The sequence below is a fragment of the Cyprinus carpio genome, chromosome A21 (assembly GCF_018340385.1).
Source record: "Cyprinus carpio isolate SPL01 chromosome A21, ASM1834038v1, whole genome shotgun sequence".
Classification (NCBI taxonomy): domain Eukaryota; kingdom Metazoa; phylum Chordata; class Actinopteri; order Cypriniformes; family Cyprinidae; genus Cyprinus; species Cyprinus carpio.
Genome location: NC_056592.1, coordinates 6,444,347 through 6,464,742, shown reverse-complemented (window position 1 = coordinate 6,464,742; position 20,396 = coordinate 6,444,347). Strand labels below are relative to the sequence as shown.

General features: G+C 37.5%; 1 protein-coding gene across 5 annotated transcripts; it reads right to left on the bottom strand.

Moving 5' to 3' along the window:
- Positions 1 to 388: 388 nt before the first annotated feature.
- Positions 389 to 19,999, bottom strand: LOC109045214 (ubiquitin-associated protein 2-like). Of its 5 annotated transcripts, none has more exons than XM_042778762.1 (27): positions 19,855 to 19,999; positions 15,118 to 15,255; positions 13,975 to 14,052; positions 13,782 to 13,892; positions 10,797 to 10,959; positions 10,636 to 10,713; positions 10,155 to 10,218; positions 9,957 to 10,054; positions 9,811 to 9,869; positions 9,181 to 9,251; positions 8,885 to 9,062; positions 8,376 to 8,625; positions 7,833 to 8,122; positions 7,107 to 7,300; positions 6,684 to 6,939; positions 5,974 to 6,013; positions 5,689 to 5,860; positions 5,530 to 5,587; positions 5,243 to 5,447; positions 4,108 to 4,199; positions 3,836 to 3,886; positions 2,746 to 2,827; positions 2,275 to 2,637; positions 2,077 to 2,181; positions 1,733 to 1,800; positions 1,389 to 1,580; positions 389 to 1,121 (listed from the first exon to the last, which is right to left on the bottom strand). In XM_042778762.1, the coding sequence occupies exons 2-27, from the start codon at positions 15,211 to 15,213 to the stop codon at positions 1,026 to 1,028; spliced, it is 3,510 nt and encodes a 1,169-aa protein (XP_042634696.1). In that variant the 5' UTR covers positions 15,214 to 15,255; positions 19,855 to 19,999; the 3' UTR covers positions 389 to 1,025. The 5 variants fall into 5 exon arrangements, with proteins under 5 accessions (XP_042634696.1, XP_042634697.1, XP_042634698.1 ...); XM_042778763.1 differs by having other exon boundaries at positions 9,817 to 9,869; XM_042778764.1 differs by having other exon boundaries at positions 10,176 to 10,218.
- Between the last annotated feature and the right edge of the window lie 397 nt (positions 20,000 to 20,396).

Sequence of the window (20,396 nt, the reverse complement as noted above, 5' to 3'; positions counted from 1 at the left end):
CACAATTAAGATTTGATGACATGGGCCAAATTTAAACAAAAAAAATTTGAAGTTTATCTGTGCACCTGCCTGGTAAAAACAGTATTATTTTGAAACTATCAGTACAATTTAAAAGATCTTTTCTATTTCAATATATTTTTTAAATGTAATTTATTCCTGTGATGCTCCAGTCTTCAATGTAACATGATCCTTCAGAAATCATTCTAATATGCTGATTTGCTGCTCAAGAAAAACATTAACAACGTTGAAAACAGTTAATAGTTTTTTTGTGGATACCCAGATACATTTTTTCAAGGATTCTTGGAGAAATAGAAAGTTCAAGAGAACAGTGACAGTGTTATTGCTTGTGTGCAAATACTGTGTGTGTGAATAATCAGACTGAAAGCAGTAAACTGGACAGTTTTATTTTGACAAGGGTAAAACCAATGTTAAAATGAAATCTGCTACTGTTTAGCCAATTTGGTGGTGGGGGGGGGGAGACGGGGTCACAAATGAAGGGCAGAGGGAACAAAATTAAACACTGAAATTAAAATTCTCCCTCGATAGAAAAAAAGTTCACAGGTGAAGGGGGTGGGACAGGAGCAAAATACAAAAGTTAAAAAAAGGCTTCACCATCAATTGATCAAGCTTAGCAGTACATTATCAGGGTTATGTATACAAATAAAAACTCCCATGATTGAATCATGATAGCTGCTCGGCTTCAAGTATGTTCACCCTTCTGTTATGTTCTCATCACTTCTTTATCATATCCTCTTAGCCAGTTAGCAATGAAAAAAAAAAGGAAAAAAAAAAAAAACCATCCTTCAAAATCAAAATGCAGAAAAACCACATTTCATATCCTACCAATACATATATACTGTATAAATACATACATAAATATACTTTACATACAACAGCCAAAACTTTGAATAAGGAAGATGAGAACGTGGGAGGAGGATGAGGATGATGGTAGTGTGTAAGGGCGTCCCTCTGATCTGATCGGCGTGTCATTGGGTACGGGACGGCACCTGCGCTGTGGACTGCACTCAGTTGCCCCAGTAAGGGGAGCTGCCATAGTTGGACTTGTTGACCTGGGTCTTCTGCTGCATGGTGCTGGACTGGCTTCTCTGGCTTGGCCCACCCTACGTGAAGGAAACACACCAGACAGCTGAGAAGGCTGAAATCTTGCCATTTTGGCAACTTTTGCGTTTGCATTCATATCAATAGTATTATAATACTTGGAGACAGTGTAGATATGTTCAATGTGACTGAAATGACATTAAAAGGATCAAATATTTAAAATTTATTTACAGTTTGTTGCTTTTTGGTTCACACACATTTCGATAATATCTCAGCCATGGTATAAAGGAATTGTTTGAGATTCTGTATAAAAATAGACAGGGACTGACCTGTCCGTCCTGGGTGAGGTGATGATGGAGCAGCTGTGAATGGGGCTGCTGGTGGGCCGGCAGAATGTGAAGGAATTGAGCAGGAGCATAACCAGCGGCAGCACCAGGGGTTAAAGGTCCCGCGCCGCCCAGAGCCGAGGGGAGGTTGAAAGGAGGAGGTGTTCCAGCATGGAAACCCTGCTTATCGAACGGCTGTTGGAAAAAAAAAAAATGCATTAAATACATCAATAAAATTAACATTTATTAAATGATTATTACGTATTATATATTATGCAATACATGTATACATACATAAATGTAAAATATTAAATGTTTAAAACAATTAAATAAATAAATGTAAGTACCTGCGTTTTATTGTAAACGGTTCCACTGATGTCTGGCACCCCAGAATTGCTAGAGTTCACAGAGACACCTGGGACACAGTGATTCATCAGGAATCAGTTATTTTAATTTAGTAGACAGGATACATTTATACAGTCATGGCCAAACGTTTTGGCAGTGACATAAATGTTGATATTTAAAATGCATCTGATCTCTCTACACAATAATCTAGAAACAATGTGAATGAACACCACAACAGCTTAAACTGCAAATTTTGCAAAATTTGTATCACTGCCAAAACTTTTGGCCATGAATGTACATAAGAATAAAAAAAAAAAAAACATGTGAAGTGCAAGTATGTTTGCACCTTTCCCTGGGCCGGAGGCAGCAGATTTGGCCTGTGTTTGAGAAGAGTTACTGTAACCTTTGCTGTACTCAGTCCCTGCTGGGCCTTGCGTCAAGTCATCGTACCCAAAATATACAACAAAAAAAAATAACAATGCTTTAATACTCAACAGCACAAAGCATGCATGAGAATTTGTGTATATATTTAACCTGCACAAACCTGAGCTAAAGGCATGTTGGCCGTAGCCACTGGGCTGCTGGAATGGCGTTGTTGGGTTGCTCAGTCCCATGCCGTGCTGCTTGGCTGAACCAGGGGGCACGAACATGGTAGGGCCGTACTGGAACGGGCTGGGCACACCAGGCATACCGGGATAGTATGGAAGGCCTGTGTAGCTGTATCCAGGGGGCAGGGCTGGGTTTAGGAAGGTTTGTTGCGTGTTGTGATGGCCCTGAGGCTGGGGCTGGTTCTGTCCTTGGCTCTGAGCCTGCGGAGGCTGCGCCGTCTGTGGGGCATGAGCAGCAGACAGGCTGGTAGAGGGCGCTGGTGAGGTGGATTCACCTCTGCTGAATTTTGAGACATCACCTAAATGGAGAAAAATGCACTAATTTTAATTTCTCCTTTTGTCTATACTGATGTCATTTTCATCATTATGAATCAAAAGTTACAGACCATAAAAAGCAAATGTAGTACCTGAGTAAGGGTTGCTGGCGAGGCTCCCATCTCTGCCAGACAGCATAGCAGTCGGCCCTGGGAATGTGATTCCATAGTAATCCTACAAGGATCAGAAAAAGCAAAGACTACAGAGTGAACATTAGGCCAGACTAGGGCTGTCATACAAATGATGGTGCTTAACGATTCAGTTTTCTGTTTGTTCGTGTTATTTACAGTACATTTATTATGCATACACAGCCATTTATTAACACTGAACTTCAAAAAAAAAAAAAAAAAAAAGGTCTATATGATTGATATATTGATATGATATTCGAAGGTCACATGCACAAATACTGTCATTTTAATGAATATTTTAAATATTTCTCTTTTTTGCCCACTTCAAATGTCACAAATCCACTTTCCATTAATGCTTAAATATTGTAGTAATATAATTAGTTATATTCATATAATAATTATAATAATTACAGATTCTCTGTCTGTATATTAGAAGTAATGTGTTATTAATAATATTAATGTTATCATTACATCATATAGATTATACAGAGATATAAATGCTATTAATTTTGCAAAAACACGATATTCTAAAGTCCTGATTTCTTCACTTTAAACTGGATTTTAATGATTTTAAAATAATTTCACATGAAGGAAGAGCTTTGATTTCTGCATTTTTATTTTTTGCTTATATTTGCTATTTTTATTTGGGTGGCAATTTTAATTCGACTGGAATCTACAGTATACAATGATCACATTCTCTCAAATACTCATGATTACATCAAATAATCATAATCAGGCGATTATGTAATGACAGCAACAAGCCTGGGTCAGGCCGATTAGTCTTTGAGCTTTTTGAGCTGATAACGGCACATGCTTGGCCCATTAACAGATGTTAGCTCTCCCATTCTTTCAAAATGTTTCCTACCAGCAGCCTTGTAAATGTGTGACTATCAGCAGTTATGTTTATATCTCATATCATAGACCTATAGCTGCCATTCTGCTCTCAAGATGCCCAATGTCAGTCAACTAATAGTCAAGAAAATAAAGCAAGTTTGAAAAGAAAACATGAAGCTCAGTAGCAGCTCTAGGGGGAATTTGATGGGCTCAAACTCACCATTGGTAGTCTGGATTGGAGCATGTGGAGGTCTTCATAGCCATAAATCTGCTGTACAACACAAATGAGAACTTTCAGCACTTTACAGACTATACATTTTACTGAAATCAATATTATGTATTTCGATATTCACAGACTTAATGCTTGTACTGGGTCACATAATGAAATATGTATTAAATACACTCTTTACAAGTCACACACACAATAACACACCACTACACAAGAGGACTGAAAGCTGATGTTTATTGATTTAACAGGAGGAAGGTTCTTACCGGATAGGCAGGCAGCAGACCTCCAGGGCCCATGATGTACTGGTTAGGCAGCAGTGGAGGAACCCCCTGAGAGAGATTAGGAGGAGCTTTACCTGCACACAGACAGGGAAGAGTTTTTGGAAAATGAAGAACAGCAGATTTTCCCCTCAACTCAAATGGATGCATGAGCTGATGATTAGACTTGAAGCAAATATAAAAATTATAAACCCCTTTTTGTTGTTTAAATACAGTACATAGTTGCAACATGGAAGTCACTGTGACAGAATCATTACAGAATTATGCACATTTTTTTGCAAAGGTCTATATGTTTGATGAATAATATTGCAGTACCATTTTAGCATCCTGGTACCCAAGCCTCAAAATACTAGTGCCACAATATTTTTCAAACAGTGATACTGATACTACTGTTTTACACACAAAATAAAATACACTAAATGTAAATGTACTTTAGCTAGTCACTATTACATCAAAGCTTTACTTCAAATCATATGTATGCAACAAACTTTAAAGTGTTTTTATATATATAGTCCAAGACATTTTACCACAATGCTAGGGGTATCATGGGTGGTTGCTAGGCCACTATTATGAGGTTACTAATGGTTACTTAAGTATTATTTAAGTCTAAAGTAAGATTCAAAGGTATATTTAAAAAAAAAAAAAAACTTTTATTCAGCAAGGATGCATTAAAATTGATCAAAAGTGACAGTAATGTTACAAAAAAAAAAAAAATTACAAAAAAAAAAAAAATATATCAGTTTACCCAAAAAAGCAGCAATTTCCAACATTAATATTAAACGTTTCATAAGCACTCAGCTTTGCCATTACAGAAATAAAATACATTTTAAAATACATTAAAAAAAGAAAAAAAAAATGCAGCCTTGCTGAGCATAAGACTCCTAACTTTTTAATGGTAGTGTATATATAAAAATCATAAAGCAATATTTAAATGTGATTTTTGCAAGCTTTGAAAAACAAATGAATTAGGAATTAAGACCATAGCAGAACACCCACAATCTAACCATACTATAATGAAACGCATCTAAATGATATGAATGGTTTCAGGATACTTCATGGTATCTTGATATTTGTTTATGAATAAAATGATGTGACGACACTGATGTGTGACCTCACTCACCGCTGGAGGAAGACAGTAGCTGGGCAGTCCTGACACCGGAAGGTGTGCTACCGTTGATGATGTGACCCAAAACTCCAGACCCGTGCAGACTGTTGCTGCCACTCGCAGAGCTGCCAACACTGCTGCTGGGCAGAACGGACACAGGCTGCGAGGAAAATGCCATTGATGAGGGGGCGAGAGAATTGACGCTGTCCACACTGGTATACTGAGGACAAATACAAACGGAAGTGGTGAAGAGAGAGTGTGCATGTGTTTGTGTCTGTGCGTGTGCATCCTACAGAACTCACTGTAAGTGAAGATGTGGTGCAAAGTGCTGACACAGAGGAATGGCCACTGCTCACATGACTACAGGAAAAACAGGCAGAGTCACAGATATAAGTAGCCCACATAAAGTTTTTGAGGAAAGAACTGTGCAAAGAAAAGTTACAAATAAGCTTCTCGCTCACCTGCTGAGTGGAGGTAAGCTGGCCGAGGACAGCTCAGATGCCAGGCTGGGCAAAGCAGAGCTGTGTGGTGTAACAGAAGGGGGCAACAGTGAGGATGGGGCAGACGGGGCAACACTTGTGCTGCTGCCCAGAGAGGGAGACTCTTGTTTTGGAGTGGAGGAACTCGATGTGGCTGATGAAGAAGGCATAAAAGTCATATGTTACAAAAATAAAGAGAAAAAAATTCATCTTTAATGTACAGTATACCTCACAGAAAGAAAGGTAAAACTGAGGAGTCTGACTTACTGTCTAAAGCAGCAGAGGTCCTCACACCATTGAAACCGTTCTGTCAGAAATGAAAACAAAGTGTATTGAATCAATATATGCAGCATAAACTCCTTGATGTACATTGGTACTCTGAAATAATCGATCCATGGAACAACTCGAGAGCACCTACACAACTGTTCAAAAATAGTTTTAGAAAAAAAGACTTATTTTCACAAAGGCTGCATTTACTTGATCAAACATACAGTAATATTGTGAGATTTTGACTAATTTAGAAATGATTTCTGTTTTAATATACTTAAAAATGTAATTTAATCCTGGGATGGCAAATCTAAATTTTCAGAAGTCATTACTCTAGTCTTCTGTGTCACATGATCCTTCAAAAATCATTCTAATATGCTGATTTGGTTCTCAAAAAATGTATTTCTGATTAACAATGTTGAAAACAGTAAATTTTTTTGCTTAATATTTTTGTAGAAAATGTGAAAAGAACAGTATTTTCTGTAATATTATAAATGTCTTCACTGTCAAAATTTAATGCATCCTTGTGGAATGAAAGTATTCATTTATTTTTAAAATTTGTTTAGAACCCCAAAGCTTTCCACAAGTGTAAATTATGTAAATTGTAATTCTTGGTTGATGTAACCCTTTAACTGAGTATTCAACTTTACATTTTCATGGCTCTGTAGCTGTAAAACATCTAAAACTGTAGTTGCTCTGTCGGTACTCACTGTCACAGGCCCAGAAGGCTCCTTGCTCTGAGAGAAGGTCAGTCTTGAGTGAGGAGCCACACCGCAGTCAAAGCTGTTACCCGCAGATGATGCAGCAGAGGAGGAAGAGGAGGATGAAGAGGACGAGGGGCCCACGGCCAAGCTAGGAGTGGAGTGGGAGGGGGCGAGACTGGGGAGAGGTACTGAAGGAGAGGGGTAGATGCTGTCAGAAGAGGCCAGAGGCAGCAGCAAAGGGACTGGACTAGTCAGAGATTCACTGCAGGGGAGATCACGGGAAATGTATTAGCATGCAGAATGGAGATTATTTTATAGCTGAAGAGAGAACATTTGATTTAGGAAAATCAGCAATACATGAAGGCCACTGCTCAAAGAAAAAGAACTTAAATACAATTTAGACAACAGCAAGACCATTTAGTCCTCAACCTGATTGGTTTAGAGTAAAGGCTGCTCTGTGACTGAGGAACCACCACAGCCTCCCTTATGGGTTCACTGTTGCAGTTCTCCGACTGGCCAAAGTCCGGCAGGGCAGATTCTGAACCAAAGTCCAGGGCTCCAAACTGCACATTTAGACCAGACACATCTGCTGAGCCAGGCATCTCTACAGCAGATGCAGGAATCTGGATGTGTACAAATACACACATATAAAAGCAGGCAGGATATACTGACAAAACATCAATGGAAACAATAAAAGCGTACTATCCTTCCAAAGTTCAGGTCAGTAAGTTGTTGTTGTTGTTTTGTTTTTTTTAATATAAGATGATTTAAAGATTTTGTGCTAATGACTTCAATTAATATTAATATAAGCAAGTAACATAACAATGACAACAAAATATAAATGGACTCCAGAGCAATTCATCTGTGCATTTTCCTCAAAAAAACAAAACAACAACAAAAAAAACTTTGTAATTTGTTCTCCCCACTATTCTGGTAACGCCCACTTTTCACAACTCAAATTCCAGACGGATAAAATCAAGCCCACACTTTTTGGTTGAAAGCTGAACCCAGAAATAAGCCAGATTATGTAAGCAAAATTGGGTTGCAAAGGCCATTTCATGTATGTTTATCTACAAACAGTAGTTGCTAATAGAGTGTTCATGAATAGAGCTTACAAAGCATTCCACCTCAATGCTTTTTTTAATCTCTATTCACCTTGGAAGAAGGAGGTATCCGTCGCTTTTGAGTCTTTATCTGCCGCTGCTGCGTGCTGCTGCCCTGAGATTCGGCTGTCTGTGAGGGGGCCATCGAGAGCCCATCACGGTGCTGAGAAGATTCCGGCGCTTTCGGAAAAGCTTCCAGTGTTCCCGGGGCGGGTGAAGAGGTGTTCAGGGGGGGAGGGCTGGGTTGCCTGGCTAGAGGCCCCGTGTGAGTCAGGGAGCCCTGCTGTCGCTGGGCGAGTTGGCTTAGCACCAAAGATGGCTCAGGCTGCATCTGAAACTCCCCTACAGTGCAAAAATTAAGGAAAGGCATATTCTCATCAAGTCATGTTGGGCTAAATAAAAAAAATGGATGCAGTGTGAAGAAGTTCATAGAAATGATCTGTACCAATTGTTTTAAAAGATGTCTGAACATGTTATTTTTTGTAGAAACATCAGATTTGGTGTGAACAGTTCAACAGCATTAATGCATAGCCACATGTTCGCAAGACTGAACGAGTTTGTGTTTCCGGGTCAGTAAAGCAACTGTAACACTCACGACTGAATTGGGAGGGGAGTGAAGCGGAGCTCTGTGTTCCAGGAGGTTTGATGTCCCAGGAGGAGGATGGGACAGACATCCCCATCCCCACCGGCCCGCCTACAGGGGTGCAGTTGGTCCCTGTGCTGGAGGGCTGGGAGGTAAGCTGCCCAAGACCAGGCCCCTTCAGCTGTTCCAGTATTTGCTGCCCGGCCGTCTGCCCGAGTTTTGGACCACCCAGCTCTCCAAAACCAGAACCCAAAACAGAGGACTGGAAAAAGACACAAAGGACAGGTGCCATCAGGAAACCCATTCAGATCTCACTAAGCCAGTTCTAGTGCTTTTGAACAATATACCACAATACACCTAGTCCTAAAATACCTACCTAGAAAGCAAAACAGCTAAAAATGATTTAAGTTGTAGAATATGTGATTGAAGCACCCTTAACATAGGTACACCAGTTACTCCCATTCATCCTCTACAAAAACAGTTTTCTAAATGCTATAAATCAGGCCTATGGGTGGTCTCACCAGGGTGGCATGTGTGTAGCTGTTTGAACCAGCAGAAGTGCCTCCGTTGCGAGCAGGCTGGTGGTGGGAGTTTGTAAAGACCAGACTGTGGCCAAGCCCCTGAGAGGAGCCCATGGCCTTAAGACCTCCCACCTCCTCTCGATCCACAGGCTTCTGCAGCAGAGTTGATAGGTCCAGACTACAACAAATCACACAAAATAGACAGTGAAAAAAACACAAACAATTTGCAATGGCTGTAATAGTCACAAGATTGAAATGAAATGAGAACCTCAGTTTTGAGAACCCCAGTTTATTACCTTTGGCCAGGTGTGATGTGGTTCTCAGTTGGAGGTGCACTAGAGGAAGTGAACACTTTGGTCTCAGAGAGCTTTGGAGAATAAAAAGGGACAGTTAGTACTTTTATTTTTGTAGCAAAAAACTGAAATATTATATATGACTACAGTCTACAAATATGAGACGAGATATTATGAAAGAGATATTATAAAACTATATAAGCAATACATTAATATTATATAAAAATAGCAATATATAACAACAATTGCATAATTATATATAATATTTAAATTATATTATACATTTCTAATGTAATAATTTTAATTTATATATTAAAATACTATATAAAATACATAAAATATTATGTTACTCAATTTTCTTAAAATACATATAAAAATAGAGAGATATAAAGTTACATTATATATTACAGAATTCTAAATATAAGTATAATATATATATTTTTATATAACATATACAAATGATAAAAAGACATATTACAAAATAGCTTAAAAATATTTAACATCAATATTGTCTACATACTAACCTTTAACTTTTCTGGACAACGTATATACACCATGTCTTTTCAGGCTTATTAATTTCAAGCTCTGCAAATCCCATAATGCACAGGAAGTTAATTATAGAGCATGACTCACACTCACATCTTCACTCCAGTCTTCAGCTGCCCACTCGTCCAAAGTGTTCTGCCATGCCACTGAACAGAACATGTCAAAGAGAGAAAGAGAGATGAGAGTGGGGCTAAAGATTGGGGAATATGTTTTGTGCAATAGAGGTCTCTTACCTGTCCCATCTGTAGTGTCATTGGCCCCCGCTTCCCAGACATCAGCGTGTGAATTTGACGTCCCGCTGTCTGTGCTGTAGTCTGCAGGGTTAAAAGTCCTGCAGGAGGATACAAAGAGAGTGAGACAGGGTCTCGGGTGGCTGCTGTATGATAATGACTATTATTCTAAGTTTAAATATCATCATTCGTGATAGTCACCCCATCCCCTGTGCTGTAAACCTGCTGATAACTGGAGCCCGTCCTCTGCCTCTACCTCCAGACACTGTGAAAAAAACAACAACTCATAAACACAAGGGGATGAGTCAGAATGGTCAAACATCCTAAATACCAACAGCTAGAAATTTAAATTCCACTTCAAAAAGGGAGATGCAACTTCTCACAGAAGGTTCTAATGCACTGCTGACAGTCTACAGTTGCTATACCTGTCAAGCCGTTAGGGGGTAAAACCCACTCTGTGAAATTCATCCCCTTTAAAGCACCACTGCTACAGACATAAAAGCACTGCTTTCAATATTTCAAATCACCTGCTATGAGTAATCTGGTGGACATGAGTCTAATCCTTCCCTAATACAGAAAACCAAGCTAATCGATTTTGAAAATGTAGTTCTGCACATCCTTAATAAGCACAACTGATGCAAATGACAGAATAGGAGATGTTTAAACTGTGGTGTGAGCTCACCTCTCCCTCTTCCCCTGCGGCCACGGTCAGCACCCCTCTCAACAGCAGCAGGGTCCACGCCATTCTCTTCAGTCCTCACTATATAGTTAAAGTAACATCACAGATAAACCTTTTAAAATTTAAACCCTACTCACACAAAATCAAACCGAAGGAAATCTCACCTGGCCTGTTGCGACTGGTCCCTCTGCCACGACGGCTCACTCCTCCACGACCCTTACTGCTTTCCCTCTCTTTCTTCTCTCTGTTCTCCTTGTTTTCCTTACTCACCGTGGAAGTGGCATCCTTTCCAAGACTTTTCTTTTTCCCAACTGTTTCCCAACTGGTCTGCAAGATGATGGAGTGATGAATTAGCAGCATTTAGACACGTACCAAAAAACGAAAAGAAGGTAATGGTACAGTAGGTGTCAGGTATCAATGCAGTGTCATTTTACATAACTGATTTAAAAAAAAAAAAAGGTTTGCTAATTATTACTGAAGAATCATTATTGCTGATGAAGGACATTTAGAAGCTTGTATTATATGACACAGAAGTGGAGGCAGAGGTCTGTTATGACATAGGATTACTTTCTGATCAACACTACAGAAGCGACCCACTTTCTATTTTAGTTTCGTTCCCAGAAATCATTCAGCCAAATCCTAAGTCTATAAGAAGAGGCCTCTCAAATTTCACCATAACAACAGTCACTGATGCTTCATCTGTAAAGTACATTAGCATCAGTCACACATGAATCTGTATATTAAGCACTGTGGTATGTTCATCAAGCTAAAAAAAAACAACCAAAAAACATGCGGAAAAATAAAAAGCCCAGCTAGACAAATCATTGTTCTGCCTTTACATGTCTGCCACAAAACAGCTGACAGCAGCGACGTTTTCAATAAAACCATTTCCCCCTCTTTTTTTTAAGCTCATCATGAGTTTTATTGCCCACAAATTAGTCTAGTCACATGTGCATTAGGGATGTGCGATAATGACAAGAAAATGATATCTCGATATTTTCTGGAATTCTTCATATTCTGTGAGGTGGTTAGTTTGCAGGAGTAACAGAAATTAACTTTTAAAGGGGTGCTATTATGCTTTTTCACTTTCTCAACTTTAGTTAGTCTGTAATGTTGCTGTTTGAGCATAAAAAAGATCTGCAAAGCTCAAAGTCCAATTCAAAAGGAGATATTTTATTTAACAGAAATCACTTTTCAAAAACTACAACGAATGTCTCGTTTGGACTACAACGCATATTTTGAGTTATTTGTGATATCACAAAGATCGACGAATGGGACGAGACCTGGTTGAGCTGCACTAGAGAAGACAACGAGTGTTATCACTAAGTCGGAGACAAGCTAGTTTTCCCAAGGCAGACAAGCTTAGAGTGGTTACAATCATCCGGATTTAAATCGCGCTCAAACTGATTTGATTTTGATGCAATATTTACACTGAAGCTCACAGCAGGCGGCTATGATAAGGGGCATGACGTTTCCGACGAGTCAATCACAACACACACTGGCCCAGCTAACCAATCACAGCGCATTTCATATTTCAGAAGGCGGGCCTTCATTTGATGCAGGAGCTATTCCAGCCTTTCATGCCAGACTGAGAGTTGTTGTAATAATGTAAAATATGTGAAAAATATGTTTTTCGAACATTCTAGTATGAGAGCCAGTTCCAGTACACCGCCAAAACAAAATCAAGACCTTGAAAAAGAGCATAATAGGACCCCTTTAGGTTTAAATTGATTTTATGTAAAATAGGCACTTTTGAGTGACAGTGGACCACTGCTGTCGCACTAGGTGGGGTGTGGCTCAAGTCAGTAAGACCATCAGTATCAACAACATTTTTTTGCCAATTTCGAGGTTACCTGCGTCTGGTGGCAGTGAGATGCTTTTACACAGACTGTTTAATGCAAGACCATGGCGTTACGGCCCCTCCGTTCCACTTTTGATGCTTCAAAACCAAAAAGCTTCAAAACCGCTCTATATTAGGAATCTACGGATGACATCACGGACACTAGCAAGTCTATGCGGCATTCAAAGCACTGAGTGATTCAGCAACAGAGGAATTCCACTGCAACATCCCTCTTTTGCTCAGTGCCACTCAGAGATGCAAAAAAGTTCACTGTCAAAATACAGCAAAAACAAATATTGTGTTTTGTATGTAATTGTATTTAACTTTATATTATTTTTTTTTTTATTGGATTTTGGGTTTGTCCTCAGTTTTTGCTCACTTTTTTTATATAAAATAATTGTGTCTAAAATGTAATTCACTTAATATTAACTTCTTGTTTATTGGATTGCAACCAGTCCCAACTTTTTCGCGATGGATCGATTACCCGGGAAGTGACGCGCTGCCAAGATGGGGGGTGGGGTAGTTAGGGGGTGTGCCCGAATGATGTTCCCGTATTCAGAAAGGCACGGAAAGCAAATAATGTTTGCTAAAGGTTGCCTGTTACATTACAGTACATAAAATTTAACTTACCACGTAAACAGAGCAAGTAGAAGAGATGACTGAGGACGATGGCGAATGATTTGCAGATTCTGAGCACCACTGACAAACATCTAATCTTGTAGAATGTGTGGTAAGTACTGCCACTCCATAGTATAAACAGAGTGTGATCGTGAATCTCGAAAGTAAAAAGTAAAACTAATAAGCGATCGTGCATTCAAAAGCAGTTTCAATGCCAGGCATAATAGTGGCTCCCTGTTTCCCACAATTTATATACAGTATAATTACGCAATGATAAAACTGCGAGAGAAAGTATTGAAATACATATTTTCCTCCCATCTCGTATTTATTCCGTTTAGGGGTTCCGTAGAACACGTCATTTTCTTTCCGAAATACACGGTATTGGATGCGACGATTGCGGGGGGAGGGGGGGAATCACGATGCCGGCTCAACACTGTGATATCTATCAGCCATTGGCGATGGACGATGGCATCGTCTATTACCCCAACCCTACTCTAAATGCACACAGTAGTCTAAAATTTATTAGGTAGTGTATGCATGCACTCTCTGGGTGTGTGTTTTTTTTTTTTTTTTTTTCTTCGATATACTCTATAATGTCAAATCGCATATTGTTTAAACAACAATTACGATATTATCGTAGACAATATATATCGCACACCCCTAATGTGCATCTGTTGGATGGGATTCTTACCGCATCAGAAGTTCCCTCAAGCAGGAAATTGATGGCTCTGTTGACATCCTCGTTGCAGTCATGAAGAGCAACCATGCAATCATCTTGGTTCTTCCCTGTAACCTCCATGAGCTGTGAGCAAATTTGGACATCATTAGGGTTAATAGAGGAGTTTAAACATAATTTTACACTGAATGAAAAGAGCTTATCATACCTGTTTCACTTTATCCTCAAAATCTGCATCGTTCTTGTCATAGATCATCTGGGCCAGTCGGATCTGTTCGGCTGTAGCCTGTAATTGGAAGCATAAGAATAAGTTGTGAACATCAGAATGAGTGACCAAGAAATTGAGCAGTCAGATTCATAGCCAAGACATATCACACACAAGTGGAAGCAGACATGGTCCACTGAGAATGTGTTTAGCAACAATCCTACTTCACAGTATATACTGTATACTGCCTTCCACTTTGTTAAACATAAAAGTATGCATTATGCAACAATAAATGTCTTTACATACTTTGTCACAAGACCTCATTAATTTGGATGTTTTATTCAGCAAATATTTAAAATGTAGACATTTCATGAAGAACGTAGACCATTAATGTAATAAGGTAAATTGTTATTAATAAGTTTGTGAAACATGTTAACTTTTGGTAGTGTCATCTAATAGTAACGTACTAATTAGTTAGTGAAGATGACTAGTCTATCTAGATTTTCATACATGCATGCAGTATATTTTATGTTTTTATTTTAGTTGCTTTTTAATTTGAGCACTGGCAGCATGTTCTCTTGGAGAAGCTGTGTTAAGTTCTTCTTCTTTAAAGCCAAACACATCTCTCTTTGTTTTTGAGCATCCCATCACAAGCATTGCATCATAGGCATATCCAGACCAATATAATATATACCTGTCATAATTTACTCCCTCTCATGCCATTCCAAACCTTTATGAAAGTTTTGAATATCACTCACTTCCATAGTATGGAAAAAAAAAAAAAAAACTACGGAAGTAAATGGGGCCCGAAACTGTCTGGTTAGCAACATTCTTTGCTGTTATAAATGAATGAAGAATAAATGATGACTTGATGAATTTGAAAATGATATATTTTCATTGTTGGGTGGACTATTCCTTAAAGATGTCACTTTATAAACAGTTCAACTTAAAAGTGAGGCTTAACAGCAATCTGCTCCGTTATGTAAACTGTAAACTCCCCCTAAGGAAAATGGAAGGTCAAGTCAAGCATATTCTGGGATACAGTACCCAGCAGATTATGGTCATACTGTGCACTGCAGAAATAATTTGGTTGCATGTTGTTATTCCTAACATGGCGTATGTTTCCATATGTTGTCGTTTACTCACCTGAAGCTGTTTCTGTGGTTGTGTGGTCTGTGTGATAGTGGGCAGCGCTTTGTCCCGAGTGCCCTGGGCTCGTTCGACGCCCACCGAGGTCATCATATACAGTATATACAAAACAATGTATGTACAAAACAGAAAAATCTGGAAGAAAAACAAGGCCAAAAACAGGAAGTGGTTATTATTCAGAAACAGCTTCTATGTCCTAGTCTCTAGTCCAAATATTTGCAGACACCAGGCGAGTTTTGTTCAAGCAAGCTAGCTGACGTTTTCTGCAGATCTTCCCTTGAGTGTCCCACGCAGCGTCAGGCAAACACACAAGGGCTGTATCCGATTTCCTTTCTCCTAAACCCAGTTGGGCAAGATTGAGCAATACTCTGACCGCCAGAAACCCTTGTAGAAAAAAACAATTGAGCTTATCCGAGCCCCGCTGAAATGAAGACCACGCTACGAGACCACACTGGTGTCCACTAACACTTCACAACTAGCCTGTAGTGTCCTTCTAAAATGCTCACACTCAGATCACATCACATAGTCATTCCTCATGCATACCAAATGACAACTTAGTCCTCAAACAGAAGAACATGGAGGAATGTTTATTATTTAACAGTTCTGACTCTACATTGAAGCTAGGGCTGCACAATTAATCGAATTGCCACAATTATGTAATCGTTCAAAGTTCACTTATTTTATTCTGCACGCTTAAGATATGTTTTTTTCTTTCTACATGTTATCTTAAGGGGTTTTCCATTGTTTTAGTTTTAGTATAACATTATAATACTATTCATATTTTTACTTTTTTTATAATATAAAAAAGAAGCCAATCCGATGTATATTTGACATTTGAGGCTTAATACTATAGAAAAGCACTAAAGGTTTTTCAGTTAGAGTGTTTTCAGCTTGTTTATTTTCATATAAAAAGATGGCATGCAGTTGCATCAAACAATGGTATAAACATCATTCAATGCAAATTGTGATGATCGTAATAAATAATCACAATTACAATTTCAAGGGAATAATCGATTATGATTATGATTTTTGTCATAATCGTGCAGCCTTAATTCAAGCATGTATTGATGATCAAAACATCTCATACATCTCGCTCTTCAATTGTTTACATCAAAAAAATTCAGTTTAAGGTGGCAGTCTCTTAGTCCTGCTGGTAGTGACCTTTTTTATTACCCATGAAAAGCACATTTACACAACAACTTCAGATGTTGAAAGAAGGAAATATTAAATGGATAGTTCACCTTAAAATTAATATTCTGTCATCAATGACTCAGGTCATTTCAAAACCTGCATGATTTTCCGTCTTTTATTCTTTTAATCACGCCATATTACCTGTCCAGTTAGAAAAATCACAGTCAAAGTAGTCCATATGATTCATGCTCTATATTCCAGGTCTTTTGAAGCCATACAGTAGCTTAGTGTATGGCTGCACAATTATTTTTTTATTTAAAGAAGAAAACAAACCAATGTACAGTTTACATTTGAGGCTTAATACTACAGAAAAACAATAAAAGTTGTCGGGCAAGTGGTTCAAATTTTTAATTGCCTTACAAAATATCCACTGGCCTCAAACTCAAAATAAATAAATTAGGGCTGTCAAATGATTAATCACGATTAATCACATCCAAATATATACATATCCAAAAGTATATATTTAAGAAGAATATGTTATGTTTATATATTAAATATATTTATATATAATATAAAATATAAGAATATAAATATAAATTATTTTAATTTAGCATAAAATATTTATAAATTAAATATAAATATAAATATTATATAAATGTATATACATGTAAATATTTTCTAAATATATAATTTATGTGTGTGTATTTATATATACATAATAAATATACCCTGTACACATACATATATTATGTAAACAAAACTTTTATTTTGGATGTGATTAATCGTGATTAATCATTTGACAGCCCTAAAATAAATACATGGTTTTGACATACATATATTATGTAAACAAAACTTTTATTTTGGATGTGATTAATTGTCATGACACTAAACCTTTAGATACCTATGAATTTTCACAATTTCTCAATTCGATACCCCTGCAAAAACTACTAGCTTAACTAATATAAAGCACTATTTAATAAAACATTTATTAAATTAAAGGGATAGACTAGTTCACCCATAAATGAAAAATACCCCATGATTTATTCACCATCAAGCCATCCTAGGTTTATATGACTTTCTTCTTTCAGACGAATACAATCGAGAAAAGTTATTTTGAAAAATGCTCTGGCTCTTCCAAGCTTTTCACCTAGGATGGCTTGAGGCTGAGTAAATCATGGGGTAATTTTTTCATTTTTGGGTGAGATATCCTTTAAAGTAAACAGCGAGTTATATAAAAAAAACATCAGACAGTTCTTATTGTTGAGCGCTGAAATCTCCATACATTCAAAAGAACAAGGTTTTATTAATGATGCCAAATACCAATATTTCTCACGTTCAGTAATCAGCAGGGGCGCAAAAATATATCATGTCACAATATAATTGCAATACAAAAAAATGCAACAATATGCATTATGGATAGCGATAATATGTATTGTCTATATTTCATCCAAAATTAAAAGTTTAGATTTAATTTATCATCAAATACATAAACCCAGAAGGTCACACATTTGAGCTTTCATATTTATTAATAATAAATTACATAAAATCAATGATTTAAATAAATAAATAAAAATGACATTAAGTAAATACAATATCTTAAACTTTTCAAATATAGTCAGGGAGAATGCAAGCATATGTATCAAACATAAATCTGAAATTTTTAGCCCGAGTTATGAATATTTTTAATCTGATGTCACTATTGCCCTGTACACTGGGAACCAGGACCAAGTCCAAGCCTACTGAAGTCCATTCCTGATGTAATATAAAAAAATTATTTTAATGAACAGTATTTTTTTTTTTGTTAACTTTGTGTCAGAAGTAATAATTTAAAAAACATTCCACTTCTATTTTGGCTTTGTTCAAAGTATTGTGAGCATATCATATCATGAGATCAATATTGTATTTCAAAACAAATCGAACACCCCAAGACACTGACTGGGTTTAAATAACATAAAAGTAATTTAACATTTGCTCTGTTTCTCATACAAAGTAATCATATGGGTTTGAAAGATTTGTAACTTAGGGCATGAGTGATATGGACTGTTTTTGTGATACTTTTAAAGTAATTTTGGAGCTGGACAGCCGCTGTATTTAAAAAAAAAAAAAAAAAATGAGTCAGGTTTAGAATGAAATGGGGGTGAATAAATAACTTAATTTCCATTTTTTGGGGGTGAACTTATCCTTTAAAAACCTTCTTGGAGGATTTTCCACCAAATTAAAACTTGTGATGTGAACAAACTAATGTACTATAGTGTCACATCTATGAAACTAAGACTTAAACATCAGCAAGTGTCACATGCTCGCACAGAAGACAAGGCAACATACATAACATCTGTGATGGATACAGTAGGCTTTTCTTGGCAGTAAGAAGAGATCGTATTATGCATGTTTAACCCTTCCACACAGTCACACAGCAAACGCCCGACTAGATTCTGACGTATGGAGATCATCAGATAATATCTGGCAAAAATTCCCAGCTTGCAATATACATCATAAAGATCTTACTGGGACGAGTCTAGCTGTGCAAGCGCTGCTGGTCACAAACCATTTAATGATGACAGTAAGCAAAACAACCCACGAAAGTGATTCTGCCAGCTGACAATGGTCTCATGTGGAGACTTTTCTGAGTTCCTCAAAAAATGGAAAAACAAAGCCTTTTCTCTTGGTCAGCAGAGCATCCATAATCATCCAAATTACCACTTCTCAATTGAATATAAACACTGGTCAATGTGAATAATCTCAAAAAGGCCAAATAATTGGTTTATGACTAAAAAAAGGGGGTCTTTTAAGTTTCAAATACTAATGAAAATGCATAAAAATGAAGAACTATTGCAAAAGATTCATAAACAATCACCATCACAATCAAAACATATGTGATGGCTCAATCACCTCAGAAAACTTTTAATAAATGGCCATAATCAAATCATAGGCACAAACGGCTTTGCTTACCTTCTGAGTTTCTTTAAATGTTTTATATCCTGAAAAACAAACTACATTCTTACACATAACAAAAATAAACAAAATATATATGACAGCTCAAACAAAGGGAATTTAGTTCCAGGGTCAGCATCCGAGTTTATCTTTATAAATTCATTAGAGATGCTTGGAAACGTTCAAGTTGCATATAGTGTTTTAAAACCCTTTGAATATGTAAAAACAGAGTTCGTGAAGAGCATAAGCGCATAGTGTCTGCTCTCCTTTGTCCATGATCTCTAATGTCATTTCCTCTCTCCAATTGTTGTAGCTTAGCTGGCTAACTCACGACCGCCCGGCGTCCTTGTTCATAACAAGTAAATCCTCAAGAGCATTTAAACACCAAGGTGTATCAATATGACCTTTTTAATGGACGAAAAAATGGTTTAATAGTGAAGCGGGCTTGTTGTAAAAGGATGTTTGAGGAAAACGGTCTCACAGCAGAGCTAAAGCCGAGTAAGCTAAACTGAGGAGGCAAAACAAAGCCATAGAAAAGACAACATCGCCTCGAAAAACATTCAACGACGGATTAAAACAGAAGAACGACAAAGAAATTGAATTTTTAATCACGTAACGCTTGATTTATAAAGCCCACTTAGAGTCTGAAAGAGAGATTTGTTATTTTATTACCTGCTAACACGCTTCACTCAGCCAGCAGCAGACTCCGTCACGTGACCGTCACCGCGCCGCTGCCGCTTCTCTCCATGCAGATCATACAGGCGCGCACCCGCACCAGCAAGCGCATCCACAAGCGCGCGCGCACGTACACAGTAAGTCATACAAAATACATATTTTAACAACAACATAAAATAAATCAAAATGCAACTAATAAATTGTGTAAAATCTTAAAGGGGAATGTTGTCATCATTTACTAATTCAGTTATCTCTTCTCCTTTTCTGTTTAAAATGTAATCTTTTCATGCTTCTTGACTTTAAATGAAAAGTTGTCCGTATCTAAACATACGCTAAATGAGGATTTATTGTATTGAGTATGCATTATTGCTCCCTACACATGAACGCCCATTCTGCAGCGCCTGTTAATAACATAAACTTTTAATAATCATAACACGATGTGCGTCTCCAGCGGTCAAATGAATCACTACAGAGCAGTGTTACTCAGGTAATGCCAACTTTTTTTTCTCACTGTCACATTTCATCATATAATGTTAAAA

Bases quoted from the DNA above. Each gene is read 5' to 3' on its own strand.
- LOC109045214 (XM_042778759.1), bottom strand. From the start codon at position 15,213: ATGATGACCTCGGTGGGCGTCGAACGAGCCCAGGGCACTCGGGACAAA. The intron at 8,123-8,375 runs GTGAGTGTTACA...TTTGCACTGTAG, and splicing joins ACTCCCCTCCCAATTCAGTC to GGGAGTTTCAGATGCAGCCT. The intron at 3,887-4,107 runs GTAAGAACCTTC...TGTGTTGTACAG, and splicing joins GTCTGCTGCCTGCCTATCCG to CAGATTTATGGCTATGAAGA.